General features: G+C 46.2%; 1 protein-coding gene across 1 annotated transcript; it reads right to left on the bottom strand.

Moving 5' to 3' along the window:
* Positions 1-14,211: 14,211 nt before the first annotated feature.
* LOC139262626 (ferritin heavy chain, oocyte isoform-like) lies at positions 14,212-16,859 on the bottom strand. Its single transcript, XM_070877777.1, has 4 exons — positions 16,758-16,859; positions 15,246-15,392; positions 14,730-14,855; positions 14,212-14,367 (listed from the first exon to the last, which is right to left on the bottom strand). Exons 1-4 carry the CDS (start codon positions 16,857-16,859, stop codon positions 14,212-14,214), a joined length of 531 nt encoding a protein of 176 aa, XP_070733878.1.
* Between the last annotated feature and the right edge of the window lie 467 nt (positions 16,860-17,326).

Raw genomic sequence — 17,326 nt, 5'->3', positions numbered from 1 at the left:
GGAGTTCCAAGTAGACCACTTGCTTTGGGAGTCTCGTGTCTGGCATGTGAACTATGTGGCCTGTCCAGCGGAGCTGATCAAGTGTGGTCAGTGCTTCAATGCTGGGCATGTTGGCCTGGTCGAGGATGCTAATGTTGGTGCGTCTGTCCTCCCAGGGGATTTGTCGGATCTTGCAGAAACATCGGTGGTGGTATTTCTCCAGCGACTTGGTGTTTACTGTACATGGTCCATATCTTAGCCATACAGGAGGGCGGGTATTACTACAGCCCTGTAGACCATGAGCTTGGTGGCAGTTCTGAGGGCCTGGTCTTCAAACACTCTTTTCCTCAGGCTGCTGAAGGCTGCGCTGGCACACTGGAGGCGGTGTTGGATCTCGTCATCAATGCCTGCTCTTGATGATAGGAGGCTCCCAAGATGTGCTGTCCTCACCGCACAGCACTGCCTCCATGTCATCAACATCCACGGCACGGCCCTGGACAACGTGGACCACTTGCCATATCTCGGGAGCTTGAATATATGTAAGGTGGAGATCGACAGATTTCCGAACAATAAGGGCGTCAAGGTTTACGGGGAGAGGGCAGGGAAGTGGAGTTGAGGCCATGATCAGATCAGCCATGATCTTATTGAATGGCGGAACAGACTCAAGAGGCCAAATGGCCTACTTCTGCTCTTATTTCATATGTTCTTACATATGTAATCCAGAGGCCTGGACTAATGATCCAGTCAAAAACGAGGATGACGTGCTTCCACTCTTTTAAAAAAAAAGTGAGTTCTCAGGTGGCTGAATAGACCAATGTGGGACCTACAGTCTGTCACAGATAGGGCAGACAGTGGTTGAAGGAAAGCAGGGCTAGGGAGCCTGGGTTGACACACGCTCCTTTTGTCTGCGCTTGGTTTCTGCTTCCTCAGCGATGAGACTCTAGGAGCTCAGCGCTCTCCCGGATGCTGTTCCTCCACTTTGGGTGGTCTTGGGCCAGGGACTCCCTGCTGCCGGTGGGGATGTTGCACTTTATCAAGGAGGCTTTGAGGGTGTCCTTGAAGCATTTCCTCTTCTCCCCCCTACCCCCCCGGAACTTACCTGCCATGACAACACTCCGAGTAGAGCGCTTGCTTTGGGAGTCTCGTGTCAGGCATGCGGACGATGTGACCCGCCCAACGAAGCTGACTGAGCGTGGTCAGGACTTCGATGTACCATTGCTGGTCTGTACAGCAGTTGCTGCTCTGCCTCCAAAGCCTAACAGAAAGTCTGCAACAGCAGTGGTGAGTTTAGTTACTGAACAACCTGCAATAATAAGTGAACAGGATCTGCAACAAATACTGAATACAAACTGCTCATTCCAGGTCATTTTCTTCAATAGACAAATAGTGAAAGTCTGATTTTCTGGAAAATGCTGCCAGTTTTTAAACATATGTTACAGCAACTTGTATTTTGTTACATAAATGAAAATTCAATATAATGGCCAAGAGAATGTTCACTAGAGGGAACAACTATTTTTATACAGCTCTAAATCCTAAGCTCTGGCATTCCCTCTCTGAACCTATTTAAGACACTCCCTAAAACCCATCTCTAACCATGCTTTGTCCCTCAGTCAATATCACATGGGTGTGTTCAGACCATTAACAGCCCCTTGAAGATTTTAGGCCTTGCACCACGTTTCTGAACAATCAAACTCAATACTTCAATATAAAGTTAGGAAAACCAAATTTGATTAGACTGAATCCCATAACTGTTCCATTACTCAGTAATTCTGATTATGTTACTTGAAACATAAGCAACCACTCACATACAAGGAGACAAAACCCAGTCCAATATTGCACCGTTTATTTACAGTTATGTTCCATTTTGCAGCATTGCTCTTTGTACAAAGTCAAAAGCCATCATTGCCTACAGGATCAGGGTCCTAATAATATAAATACAATAAGCTTGAACCCGTCAGTTTAATCACTCTCCCCTAGGGTGTGCTTGCCGAAAAGGTACACTCCCATGCCATTCTCAGGGGCTCCCAGTCCCTTCAGGTTGGTGATGTGATCTCCAAGCCTCTTAACATAAGAACATAACATAAGAATTAGGAACAGGAGTAGGCCATCGAGCCCCGCGAGCCTGCTCCGCCATTCAACAAGATCATGGCTGATCTGGTCGTGGACTCAGCTCCACTTACCCGCCCGCTCCCCATAACCCTTATTGGTTAAAAATCTATCTCTGTGATTTGAATACATTCATTGAGCTAGCCTCAACTGCTTCCTTGGGCAGAGAATTCCAGAGAAGAAATTCCTTCTCAACTTTGTTTTAATTTGGCTCCCCCGTATTTTGAGGCTGTGCCCCCTAGTTCTAGTCTCCCCGACCAGTGGAAACAACCTCTCTGCCTCGATCTTGTCTATCCCTTTCATTATTTTAAATGTTTCTATATGATCACCCCTCATCCTTCTGAACTCCAACGAGTAAAGACCCAGTCTACTCAATCTACCATAAGTTAACCCCCTCATCTCCGGAATCAGCCTAGTGAGTCGTCTCTGTACCCCTTCCAAATCGAGTATATCCTTCCTTAAGTCAGGTGATCAAAACTGCACGCAGTACTCCAGGTGCAGCCTCACCAATACCCTGTACAGTTGCAGCAGGACCTCACTGCTTTTGTACTCCATCCCTCTCAGAATGAAGGCCAACATTCCATTTGCTTTCCTGATTATCTGCTGCACCTGCAAACTAACCTTTTGGGATTCATGCACAAGGACCCCCAGGTCCCTCTGCACCGCAGCATGTTGTAATTTCTCCCCATTCAAATAATATTCCTTTAACTGTTTTTTTCCCCCCCACCCCCCAAGGTGGATGACCTCACATTTTCCAACATTGTATTCCATCTGCCAAACCTTAGCCCATTCGCTTAACCTATCTAAATCTCTGCAGCCTCTGTCCTCTACACAACCCACTTTCCCACTAATCTTTGTGTCATCTGCAAATTTTGTTACACTACACTCTGTCCCCTCTTCCAGGTCATCTATGTATATGGTAAACAGTTGTGGTCCCAACACAGATCCCTGTGGCACACCACTAACCACCGATTGCCAACCCGAAAAGGACACATTTATCCCGACTCTCTGCTTTCTGTTAGCCAGCCAATTCTCGATCCATGCCAATACATTTCCTCTGATTCCATGTACCTTTATCTTCTGCAGTAACCTTGTGTGGCACCTTATCGAATGCCTTTTGGAAATCTAAATACACCACATCCATCGGTACACCTCTATCCACCATGCTTGTTATATCCTCAAAGAATTCCAGTAAATGAGTTAAACATGATTTCCCCTTCATGAATCCAAGTTGCATCTGCTTGATTGCATTATTCCTATCTAGATATCTCGCTATTTCTTCCTTAATGATAGCTTCAAGCATTTTCCCCACGACAGATGTTAAACTAACCGGCCTATAGTTACCTGCCTTTTGTCTGCCCCCTTTTTTTTAAAAAACAAAGTCGTTACATTAGCTGCTTTCCAATCCGCTGGTACCTCCCCAGAGTCCAGAGAATTTTTGTAGATTATAACGAATGCATCTGCTATAACTGTCGCCATCTCTTAATACCCTGGGATGCATTTCATCAGGACCAGGGGACTTGTCTACCTTCAGTCCCATTAGCCTGTCCAGCACTACCTCCCTAGTGATTATCTCAAGGTCCTCCCTTCGCACATTCCCATGACCAGCAATTTTTGGCATGGTTTTTGTGTCTTCCACTGTGAAGACCGAAGCAAAATAATTGTTTAAGGTCTCAGCCATTTCCACATTTCCCATTATTAAATCCTCCTTCTCATCTTTTAAGGGACCATCATTTACTTTAATCACTCTTCCATTTTATATAATCGGTAAAAGCTTTTACTATCTGTTTTTATGTTTTGCACAAGTTTACTTTCATAATCTATCTTTCCTTTCTTTATTGCTTTCTTAGTCATTCTTTGCTGTCGTTTAAAATTTTCCCAATCTTCTCGTTTCCCACTAACCTTGGCCACCTTATACGCATTGGTTTTTAATTTGATACTCCTTTATTTCCTTGGTTATCCACGGCTCGTTATCCCTTCTCTTACCACCCTTCTTTTTCACTGGAATATATTTTTGTTGAGCACTATTAAAGAGCTCCTTAAAAGTCCTCCACTGATCCTCAATTGTGCCACCGTTTAGTCTGTGTTCCCAGTCTACTTTAGTCAACTCTGCCCTCATCCCACTGTAGTCCCCTTTGTTTAAGCATAGTACGCTCGTTTGAGACACTACTTCCTCATCCTCAATCTGTATTACAAATTCAACCACACTGTGATCACTCATTCCGAGGGGATCTTTTACTAGGAGATCGTTTATTATTCCTGTCTCATTAACACAGGACCAGATCGAAGATAGCTTGCTCCCTTGTAGGTTCTGTAACATACTGTTCTAAGAAACAATCCCATATGCATTCCTCCTAAAGGCTACCCCGTGCGATTTGATTTGACCAATCGATATGTAGGTTAAAATACCCCATGATTACTGCCGTTCCTTTTTCACATGCCTCCATTATTCCCTTGATTATTATCCGCCCCACCGTGAAGTTATAGTTTGGGGGCCAATAAACTATGCCCACCAGTGACTTTCCCCTTACTATCTCTAATCTCCACCCACAATGATTCAACATTTTGTACATTAAAGCCAATATCGTCTCTCACAACTGCCCTGATATCATCCTTTATTAACAGAGCTACCCCACCTCCTTTCCCTTCTTGTCTATCTTTCCGAATTGTCAAATACCCCTGTATGTTTAATTCCCAGTCTTGGCCACTCTGCAACCACGTTTCTGTAATGGCCACCAAGTCATACCCATTTGTAATGATTTGTGCCGTCAACTCTTACTTTATTTCAAATGCTGCGTGCGTTTAGGTAGAGTATTTTAATACTAGTTTTTAACACCATGATTTTTAGTTTTGACCCCTCCTGCAGCCCCTTTATATTCATACATATTGTCCCTTCCTATCACCTTGTGGTTTACACTTATCCCAGTGCTACTCTGCTCTGTTGCCTCCTGCCTTTTGCATTCTTTCTTGGGGTCCTGTTCATCTGAGCTCTCACCCACTCTAACTAGCTCAGAGCCCTCTCCTCGGTTTCAAATACTCCTCGCATTGAGGCACCGAGCTTTCAGGCTTGCCTTTTTATTACACTTTGACCCTTTAAAATTTTGCTGTACACTGGCCCTTTGTTTTTTGCCTTGGGTTTCTCTGCCCTCCACTTACTCATCTTTCTGTCTTTTGCTTCTGTCTCCATTTTGTTTCCCTCTGTCTCCCTGCATTGGTTCTGATCCCCCTGCCATATTAGTTTAACTCCTTCCCAACAGCACTGGCAAACATTCCCCCTGGGACATTGGTTCTGGTCCTGCCTCGGTGCAGACCGTCCGGTTTGTACTGGTCCCACCTCCCCCAGAACCGGTTCCAATGCCCCAGGAATTTGAATCCCTCCCTGCTGCACCACTGCTCAAGCCACGTATTCATCTGAGCTATCCTGCAATTCCTACTCTGACTAGCACGTGGCACTGGTAGCAATCCCGAGGTAACTACTTTTGAGATCATACTTTTTAAATTTAGCTCCTAAAATTCGTCTCGTAGGACCTCTTCCTTTTTTTAAAACCTATATCGTTTGGTACCAATGTGCACCACGACAACTGGCTGTTCACCCTCCCTTTTCAGAATGTCCTGCACCCGCTCCAAGACATCCTTGACCCTTGCACCAGGGAGGCAACATACCATCCTGTAGTCTCGGTTGCGGCCGCAGAAACGCCTATCTATTCCCCTTACAATTGAATCCCCTATCACTATCGCTATCCCACTCTTTTTCCTGTCCTCCTGTGCAGCAGAGCCAGCCATGGTGCCATGAATTTGACTGCTGCTGCCCTCCCCTGATGAGTCATCCCCCTCAACAGTAGCCAAAGCGGTGTATCTGTTTTGCAGGGGGATGACCGCAGGGGACCCCTGCACTACCTTCCTTGCACTGCTCTTCCTGCTGGTCTTCCATTCACTATCTGGCTGTGGACCCTTCACCTGCGGTAAGACCAACTCGCTACACATGCTACTCACGTCATTCTCAGCATTGTGGATGCTCCAGAGTGAATCCACCCTCAGCTGCAATTCCACAACGCGGTCCGTCAGGAGCTGGAGGCGGATACACTTCCTGCACACATAGTCGTCAGGGACACCGGAAGTGTCCCCGAGTTCCCACATGGTACAGTAGGAGCATATCACATGACCGAGCTCTCCTGCCATGATTTAACCCTTAGCTACACTTAATTTGGTGACAACAATGTTAACAGGTTAATTACTGATATAAAAAAGGAAAAAAAAGCTACTCACCAATTACGAGCCAATCACTAACCCCTTTGGCTGTGACGTCACTTTTGATTTCTTGCTACTTCTTTTTTACTTTATCTCCCAGCTGGAGCTGCACAAACTGGCCTTTTGTAGGCTGGGAACGCTGTTGCTCCGCCTCTCAACCTCCCGCTCTTGATCATCTTCACTTGTTCATCCAAGTACTGGGTCTCCAGGAAGTCACACAACTGAAGGAGAAAAGAGGGAAACAAGTTATGGTCAGCAGCAGATATCAAGGAATGGCAGCTGTCCCTTGAAAATCTGGATTTTAATCCTCTTGAACTGCAGGATAGTCAAGTGGTGCAATTGAGATTAATGGAATTGCTGTATCATTAGATTAAACTTACTGCATAAAAGGTGCTCAGATCCTGGAATCACTGGGACACATTTACTCGTCACTATCCATAGTGGGCCAGCCTCCCGTCCCTTCCCACTGCCCGCCAAACAAAAACAGAGACACCAACACAAAGCTATTAGGCGTGGAGATCTTGTAATTAGGCCCAAGGACAGCAAGGTTCCACAACCTCCAACTTACCCAAAAGCCCACATTAAATCATTAGCAACATACATGAGAGTCAGTGCTCCCAGTGGAGAGTTTGTGCAGATCCAGCAGACTCTGGTTGGCATTCTTCTCCATCTGCAGAGCTCTCTGCATCGCCTCCAGATCATTGCTCCACTCATCCTGCTCTGGTTTCTGGAAAGAAAGTTCTAACAGTTCTCTTACAATGGATTAAACAAACATTAAAAAAATATTAAAGGAAATTGGGGTGTAATCAAAAGTCTACTTTACCATGAACCTATTTCTGTTCGAATAAAAAATTGCCATTAAGCTAACACAACTAGTGGAGTTATATTGATAATGTAGTGTCCTTACACCTTGCTATAGAATCACACAAGGCATTTACTGCAGACAAGGTCACTATGTGACCTGAACCTTTATTCCCAGGACCAAGAAGTTATGACACTCCGTGGGACCTCCCTTTATATACCTGGATGACTAGGGGAGATGTGTCTCCCACAAGTTCACCTCCTGTGCATTACTCAGGTGTATACAGTGTACAGTGTTGTTACGTAAAGGTTACAGTTGTGTGAAGGTTACAAACATGACATCACCTCCCCCAAAAGTCTTTGGGTCAAAGATGGAATCTTTCAGGCAGTCGACACTCTCGTGGAGCGCCGCAGTTGGGGCTCTGGTGGTTAGGCCTTGGCATGCATCTCTGTTGCCTGAGGTGATTCTGGCCTATATTCCGGGCTGGCCGCAGGGACTGTGCATGCTGGTGAATGTCCTTGTTGCTCGTTCTCTGGCAGTGGTGTGGGTAGCATCTCATGATCATCCTCAGGTTCCTCAGTGTCCATGCTGAACCATTTCTTTACTTAATCCAGATGTTTGTGGCATATCTGCCCATTGTTAAGTCTGACCATTATGACCCTATTCCCCTCTTTGCCAATTACAGTACCCTCAAGCCACTTGGGTCCCAAGGCATGATTGACCCTATATTCGTTCTCATCGATTTCTATGCATCTCCCCACTGAGTTGCAATCATGGCACTCGATTAGGGACTGGTGCTTGCCTTCAACAATGTCTGACAGGGCTGGATGAATGAGGGACAGCTGCGTTTCATGAGTAGTTCCGCGGGCGAGTCTCCCGTGAGCAAATGTGCGCGGGACCTATAGGCCAGCAGGAGGCGTGATAGGCGGGACTGAAGGGAGGGTCCTTGAATCCGGAGCATGTTCTGTTTTATGATTTGAACCGCACGTTCTGCCTGGCCATTCGAAGCCGGCTTGAATGGTGCTGTCCTGACATGTTTGATACCATGTATCTCCTGAAATTCGTAGCTAGCCAGGATGTCCGGCAAGCCATGGGTGGCAAAGACCGTATGCAGACTCTGTGGTGTGGATGTCGTGCACGAATTCAATATGGCACTCTATCCATTTCGATTATGCATCAACAACAATCAGGAACATTTTTCCCATGAACGGGCCTGTGTAGTCTAGGTGAATATGTGACCATGGCCTGGTGGGCAAGGGCCACGGGCTGAGTGGGGCCTCCCTGGGGTCATTACCCTGCTGAGCACACGTCATGCACCTGCGAACAGTGTTCCAAGTCGGAGTCAATTCCCGGCCACCATACATGTGACTGGGCAATGGTCTTCATTAGCACAATGCTTGGGTAGTCACTGTGGAGTTCCCTGATGAATGCCTCTGCCCTTCTGGGGCATAACTACCCGGCTGCCCCATAGCAGGCAGTCAGCTTGGATGGAGAGCTCGTCCATGGAACAGCTGGACTTCCTTGGGACATGCTCCATGTGCAGGCGCCCAATCCCCAGTCAGGACACATTTCATCAGGGATAGGAGAGAATCTCTGTTGGTCCAGATTTTGATCTGGCGGGCTGTGATGGGGGAGCCTGTGGTGTAAAAGCCTCAACGGCCATGATCATCTCCGCGCTTTGCTCCGACGCCCCCTCAGTGGGAGCCTGATGAGCGCGTCAACGCAATTTTCGGTGCCTGGCCGGTGCCGTATGTAGTCATACACAGCCAGCGTGAGGGCCCACCACTGTATGCGAGCTGACGCATTGGCATTGACAGCTTTGCTGTCGGACAACAGGGATGTTAACGGCTTGTGGTCTGTTTCTAACTCGAACCTTCTGCCAAAAAGGTACTGGTGCATCTTTTTCACCCCGTAGACACATGCGACCGTCCCACACCCCCTTTCAGCTTGGGAGAGTGACCTGGAGGCATAAGCCACAGGTTGGAGTTGGCCCTCACCATTGCTCTGCTGCAACATGCACCCAACCCCATAGGATGATGCATCGCATGTCAAAACCAATTTCTTATAGGGGTCAATAACTTTAGAACAAAGCAGGTTCTGCACCCGATTGAAAGCCCATTCCTGACAGTCCCCCCAAAACCATTTGCAACCCTTACGGAGGAGTACCTGTAGCAGCTCCGGCAATGTACTTAAGTTCGGCAGAAAGTTGCCAAAATAGTTCAATAGTCCCAGAAATGAACGCAACTCTGATGTGTTGCTGGGCCTGGGCACGCGACGGATTGCCTCCGTTTTGGATTCGGTAGGCCAGATACTGTCTGCAGCAATCCTCCTGCCCAAAAACTCGACCTCTGGGGCCAAACACACGCTTGGACTTCTTTAGTCGCAAGACTACCCGGTCCAGTCGGCGTAACACTTCCTCCAGGTTGTGGACGTGTTCCTCGGTGTCTCAACCCGTGATTAGCATGTCATCTTGGAATACGATTGTTCCAGGGATGGATTTAAGCAAGCTTTCCATGTTCCTCTGGAAGATAGCAGCCGCTGAACGAATGCCAAATGGACACCTGTTGTAAACAAATAGCCCCTTGTGCGTAGTGATGGTGGTCAGAAGCTTGGATTCTTCAACCAGTTCCTGAGTCATGTAGGCTGAGGGGAGGTCCAACATGTACAGCTTGCCACCTGTCAGCATGGCATAAAGATCCTCCGCTCTCAGAAGTGGGTATTGGTCCTGTAGTGATGGCCTTTTAGCCACCACAAATCCTTACCGAGCCATCCGCTTTAAGGATAGGAACGATGGGTCTTGCCCAGTCACTGAATTCAACAGGCGAAATTATGCCCTCTTAGTAGCCTGTCCAAATCACTCAATTCTCTCACGCATCACATACGGCACGGCTCTGGCTTTGTGGTGCACTGGTCTGACGTCCGGGGTGAGGCGTATCACTACTTTGGTGCCCTTAAAAGTCCAGACACCTGGTTGAAAAAGTGGCTCAAATTTCTGTAGGACCTGTGAGCATGAACTTCGCACCACAGATGAAATGGCGTGCACATCCTCCCATTTCCAGTTCATCTTGGCTAGCCAGCTCCTCCCCAAGATTGCGGGACCATTCCCTGGGAGAATCCAGTGTGGCAGCCGGTTCTCCGATCCATTGTGTGTGACCACCAAGTTTGCACTGCCTAGTACTGGGATGATCTCTCTGGTGCACGTCCATAACTGCGTCTCAATGCATTCCAATTTGGGCCTGTTAGATTGTGTGGACGTAATTTTTCAAATTGTTGGGCACTCATAAGTGACTAGCTGGCTCCTGTGTCCAGCTCCATGCATACCAGGATGCCATTTTAGAGAACTTTCATCATCATATGTGGCGTTTTAGTATACGAGCTGTGGACATCTGCCACATGAACCCTCTGGACTTCAGCTTCCATAGCTTGGCCCCAAGCATCACCCTGCCTTGCAGACCCCTTGTCTGGTTCCTCTGCCTCGTAAACTAGCCTCACGACTGGCTTTCTGCACATTCTGGCCAGATGTCCCTTGAAGTTAAAGTTTCTACAGATAAATTGTTGAAACTTATAGGTTTTCGCAGTATGTCTGCCCACCGCACCTCCAGCGCGAGCTGAGATTGTTGTGAACAAAGGAACTGTTAACAGGCATTCCTCTCTGATTGTCTCTTTGATTACTCCTGAGCACTCTGTTGCTGAGTGTCAATGGTCCCATCCCAGGACGCATTGTCCCTTGTGATGGCGTGAATTGCCAATCCCCCTGCCATTGTCTTTGTTGCTGGCCCACCCTAGAGTCTGTTGCTGCCTGGGCAGTGTCGAATTGCCCTTGCCTGCCTGCGGGGTTCTGAGTCTCGTGAACAATGTTAACTCCCTGGTCCATCACCACGTTGGAACCAGGGCTGCGTGCATAAATCATCTTGGTCTCCTCTTACCCTGCCATGAAGGTCTGAGCTATCAACGTTGCCCTTTCCAAAGTCAAGTCCTTGGTCTCAATAAGCTGCCTGAAAATCCCAGCATGACTAATGCCTTCAATGAAGAAATTCCTTAACATCTCCCTCTGCGGGCGTCTGTGAACTTACACAGGCTGGCCAAACGCCGAAGGTCCACAACGAAGTCCGATATGCTTTGTCCCTCCCGACGCCGGTGTCTATAGAACCTGTGTCGGGCCATGTGTATATGGATCGCCAGTTTGAGGTGCTCACCGATCAGTGTGCTGAGCTCTTGAAAGGACTTGTCCGCCGGCTTCTCGGGTGCGAGCAGGTCTTTCATCAGTGCATACATCTTGGATCCACAGCTGGTCAGTAGATGCACTCGCCGCTTGCCAGCCGCTTCATCTCCCAGCCAGTCCTTTGTGACAAAGCTCTGCTGGAGCCTCTCAACGAAGTCGTCCCAGTCCTCACCAACACAGTACCGTTCCTCTGTACTACCGGTGGCCATCCTTGTGGGTCGTTGATTCCCGTTTCTTATCGCCAAATGAAGTGTCCTTACACCTTGCTATAGAATCACACAAGGCATGTACTGCAGACAAGGTCACTATTTGACCTGAAACTTTATTCCCAGGACCAAGAAGTGATGACCCTCCTCCATGGGACCTCTCCTTTATATACCTGGTTGACCAGATGAGGAGTGTCTCCCACAAGTTCACCCCCTATGGTCAAGGTGTGCATTTCTCAGGTGTATACAGTGTACAGTGTTGTTCCATAAAAGTTACAGTTATGTGAAGGTTACAACGGGTGCAGGACATTCTAAAAAGGGAGGGAGATCAGCCAGTTGTTGTGGTGCACATTGGTACCAACGACATAGGTAAAAAAAGGGATGAGGTCCTACGAAACGAATTTAAGGAGCTAGGAGCTAAATTAAAAAGTAGGACCTCAAAAGTAGTAATCTCGGGATTGCTACCAGTGCCACGTGATAGTCAGAGTAGGAATCGCAGGATAGCGCAGATGAATACGTGGCTTGAGCAGTGGTGCAGCAGGGAGGAATTCAAATTCCTGGGGCATTGGGACCGGTTCTGGGGGAGGTGGGACCAGTACAAACCGGACGGTCTGCACCTGGGCAGGACCGGAACCAATGTCCTAGGGGGAGTGTTTGCTAGTGCTGTTGGGGAGGATTTAAACTAATATAGCAGGGGGATGGGTACCAATGCAGGGAGACAGAGGGAAACAAAAAGGAGGCAAAAGCAAAAGACAGAAAGGAGATGAGGAAAAGTGGAGGGCAGAGAAACCCAAGGCAAAGATCAAAAAGGGCCATTGTACAGCAAAATTCTAAAAGGACAAAGGGTGTTAAAAAAACAAGCCTGAAGGCTTCGTGTCTAAATGCAAGGAGTATCCGCAATAAGGTGGATGAATTAACTGTGCAAATAGATGTTAACAAATATGATGTGATTGGGATTACGGAGACGTGGCTCCAGGATGATCAGGGCTGGGAACTCAACATTCAGGGGTATTCAACATTCAGGAAAGATAGAATAAAAGGAAAAGGAGGTGGGGTAGCAATGCCGGTTAAGGAGGAAATTAAGGCAATAGTTCGGAAGGACATTAGCTTGGACGATGTGGAATCTATATGGGTAGAGCTGCAGAATATCAAAGGGCAAAAAACGTTAGTGGGAGTTGTGTACAGACCTCCAAACAGTAGTCGTGATGTTGGGGAGGGCATCAAACATGAAATTAGGGGTGTGTGCAATAAAGGTGCAGCAGTTATAATGGGTGACTTTAATATGCACATAGATTGGGTTAACCAAACTGGAAGCAATACAGTGGAGGAGGATTTCCTGGAGTGCATAAGGGATGGTTTTTTCGACCATCATGAGCAGCGAATAGAGTATACTAAATTGCAAGGAGTACAATTAATTCACTGTTTCAACTGGTAGGAGTGTTTGGTGCTCTGAAAATTGGGAAGAGAGAAGGTAAAAGGATGTGTTATATCTGCTGCACTTTCACTGGAATGTGCCATGGGATAGGGAGAGGGGTCTTTGGGGTGATTGAAGTGACCTCTCTGGTCCTCACAAAGTAGGATTGCTCTGGAGGTGGCAGAGGATGATTCGTTGAATGTGGACGCTGGTGGTGAGTAAGGCAAGGACAAGGAGAACTTCAATACCTTATTCATGTGAGCATTGATCACGTTGCCAAGTTATTCGATCGTGATGGAGTGGGTAGAAGAAGCTGTCCCAGAACCACCACCGTCAGGTTTCCACACTAACCAATGAAGCTGTGACAGCAAGCTGATGGCACCTGTTGTGTTCCTTCCTCAGGAAAGTGTAGTCCTTGGGGTTTAATACACTCATACATTGCTGGTCTGTACAGCAGTTACTGCTCTGCCTGCAAAGCTTAGCAGAAAGTCTACAGCAGTAGTGGGGAGTTCAGTTTCTGAACTACCTGCAATAAGAACTGAATAGGATCTGCAGCAGTTACTGACTACAAACTGCTAATTCCAAGCCAATACATGTATTAAATAGGATACTAATCCAGGACAGTTGTTTCACTACTCTGAAATGGAGATACTAATTTAGTGGGAAACATTCCTAGTGTTTAACACATTAAAGCCATACAACAAAATAAAAATTGCTTTATCAGTTCTGTAATGGTAGTTCACTAGTGAGAACAGGTATTTTTAATGTACTGTTTAGAGCCTACATTCTGCCAGTCCTTCAACCTATTTAAGACACTCCCTAAAACCTCCCTCTGACCATGCTTTGTTCCTCAGACAATATCTCATGTGGCTGTTAATGGTCTGAACACACCTTCATACATTTCAAACCCTTGCAACAGGTGTGAATATACAACTCAATAAACCCAAGAAAAAACAAATTTCATAGGACTGAATCCCAGAAAACTGTTGCACAATTCAGTGGAATTATGGTCTGATGTAAATCACTGATTGTTAAATTAAAAATAACCAAACATAAGGAGACAGAACCCAGTCCAATGTTGAACAGTTTATTTACAGTTAAGTTACATTTCACACCAAGAACCTCAGTCTCACTGATCTTTGTCCAACATCACAAGCCATCATTCCCTACAGAACAGGGGTCCCAGTTATTATACATACAAGTACTAAACACAATAAGCTTGATCCCAATCAATTTAGTCACTCTCCCCCAGGGTGAGCTTGTCAAACAGGTACTCTCCCAGGCCATTCTCAGGGGCTCCCAGTCTCTTCAGGTTGGTGATGTGATCTCCCAGCTTCTTGATCATCTTCACTTGTTCATCCAAGTAGTGGGTCTCCAGGAAGTCACACAACTGAAAGAGGGAAACTAGTTATGTCCAGCAGCAGATATCAAGGAATGTCAACTGCCACTTGAGAATTTAAATTTTTTAATCCAATTGAACTGGAGGATAGTCAAGTGGTGCAATTGAGATGGATGGAATTACTGCATCATTAGATTAAACATACTGCACAATAGATGCTCAGATCCTGTGATCACTGAGACACATTTACTAGTCACTGTCCACAGTAGGCCAACTTTCCCCTTCCCTTCCCAAACAAAAAAACACCTGCACAAAGCTATTTGGCATGGAGATCTTATAAGTAGGCCCCAAATCAGCAAGCTTTTCCACAACCTCCAACTTGCCAGAAAGCCCACATTATATTAAGAACTTACATGAGGGTCAGTGCTCCCAGTGGAGAGTTTGTGCAGATCCAGCAGAGACTGGTTGACATTCTTCTCCATCTGCAGAGCTCTCTGCATCACCTCCAGACCATTGCTCCACTCATCCTGCTCTGGTTTCTGGAAAGAAAATTCAAACATCGCACTTACGATAGATGAAACAAACATTAGAAAGTATTGAAGGAAATTAGCGATGCAATCAAAAGGCTACTTTAATATGAACCTATGGGTTAGAATATAAAATTGCCATTAAGCTAACAACCACTGGAATCATATTGATCAGGTAAAAAGCATAGATGTATTTAAGGGGAAGTTCAGCAGGTGCATGGAGAGAAAGGAATAGAACAATATGCTGATAAAGCAATGTGGGAGGAGGCTCGCTGAAGTATAAACACCAGTTTGGCCAAATGGCCAGAGTGCTGAAAATTGGAAATAATTGCTTTCGAATGTATTTGGAACTATCAGTCTATGAGGAGCCAGACAGAAAGCCACTCATTTATTGACTCCAACCTTGATGTCCACCAAGATGATCCGTCCTCCACGCCGATTCTGGAATTCCATCAGTTTCTCAGCATGCTCACGTTCCTCATGTGACTGCTCCTTGAAGAACTCAGCAAAGTGACGCAGGGCAACATCATCCCGGTCAAAGTAATAGGACTATGGAGGGATCAGAAGAGTAGTTCAGTATTATATTGCAGAATCACCTGCAGTTATTCAACCTCAATATATTGCTTTCTATCAAGGGTTCACAGTCACACTGAACTTTTAACCCAATGAAAAACCACAGTCCAGCATCAAAGCCTTGATTTTTCTGTGTGGGCTGGGGGTGGAGGATGAATGCGAATGAATGTATTCTAGATTTCCACCATCCTTGCAGGAACAAATACTTCCTGACTTCTCTCCTACATGGTCCAACTTATTTTAAGATTACATCCCCTCATTGCAAAGGTAGAGAAAGACCCGCAGTGATTTAGAATGAGAATACAAATTCTGAATTCCATGCAGGGAGTGCAGAATATTCTCCACAAACTTCAAGCTCAAAATTTCCCAGGATATTCAGAATGGGGCCAATTTTGGCCATGACTTGCATCATTTTTTTTGGAGTAAGTTGGTTTTACTGACGCAAGTTAAAACACCCAATTTTCCCCAATAAACTTGCTCCAGAGTAACTTAGTGAGGTATGATTTTTTGTTGCCCCAAATCAGGGGGGCAGTCCCAGACACTTGCACCAGTTTTGGCCATTTATGCCACTTTGGCCAACTAACATTTAAACCAAAAAAAACAAGTGAGCATATGTGGCCAGCTCTGTAAAACGTTGCGGGTAGTTAAGAAATCAGCGCAGGCAAGTAAATAAGACCTGCAGCCAAGCACCAAACATTACAAATAAAAAAAATAAAAAAAAATATAACTAAAAATAAAGAACTCAGGTAAATAATTGAATAATTAACTATTTGAAGTAAATCCTACCTTGGGCTGGGGAAGGCAGCGGGCCGGCCGGTACAGGAGACCATTCGGCGTGGGATAGGGGCGGTCGGCAAAGACGCATCGGGAGGAGGAAAGACTGGGCTCAGCAGCATCTCTGGTAGGGTTCTGCCAGCCTGGGCTGCACTCAGATGCGGGCGACCATTTGGCCACGGCTGGGAGGGGTGGGAGAGAGGAGAGAAAAAAAGATTCATCCGGTCCTGCTGACAGCTTGCAAGACACACTGGGAGGGCGAGGAACATGCACGCAGACTCCACTGCGCATGAGACAGCTTGTTTTCAGCGCAGAGCTGTAACTCCGCAGCCCCACTCCACCATGGACACCGCATCAGGACCTGGGACACACGGCAGAGGGGCCAAGAAGACACTAAGTTTTTGGGCACCCTTTCCAGCACACAAAATCAGTGCATAAAGGATCAGTGCGCCAAAAAAATGGGTTGGCCAAAATTGGACCCAATAAGTGGACTGGATACAGCACAGAATTTAGTAAATTCACATTACATAGTCTCCATTGTGAATTATTCTAAAATACAAAACTCACCATAGAGAGATAAACATAGGAGGAATTGAGCTCCATGTTGATCTGCTTGTTGACAGCATCCTCACAGTCCTGCTGGTAATTCTGACGCACTTGAGAAGCCATCTTGATTCTTTGTCTAAAATCTAAAGTTTGTTAAAGCAACAAATTGACATTTAACCAACTGCAAACTCCTGCATTTATACTGCTGGGTAATCCAGGGTGTGGCAGGTTAGATGATGAGTGACATTCCTCATTACCCAATCAGAAGTTGCAGCCTCTCAGAGCACCAATCAACTAAAGGGAGGAGGGGGATGCATTCCCAGAGTCAGTCAGATCTTTGAAGAATGAGCATCATTGGCTGACAACTCAATGAGGATCTCAATTGTCCTAACTTTCCTCAAACAAACAGTTCAAATATCCAGAATCACAGGTTGAAAGGAATCTTCTATTCTTTCGGCTAATCAATTGGGAAAAAATTCAACTATGTGCCCCATTTATAAGGATGAATAAACAATAAGTTCCAAATATGACAAAACTAACAAGCACTTTTCAAATTATAATTTAGTTCCCTGTATCCACGCTGCAAACCA

This window comes from Pristiophorus japonicus, chromosome 4 (genome assembly GCF_044704955.1).
Source record: "Pristiophorus japonicus isolate sPriJap1 chromosome 4, sPriJap1.hap1, whole genome shotgun sequence".
Classification (NCBI taxonomy): Eukaryota; Metazoa; Chordata; class Chondrichthyes; family Pristiophoridae; genus Pristiophorus; species Pristiophorus japonicus.
Note: the sequence above shows the minus strand (reverse complement) of the source record. Positions and strands in the feature narration are given on the sequence as shown.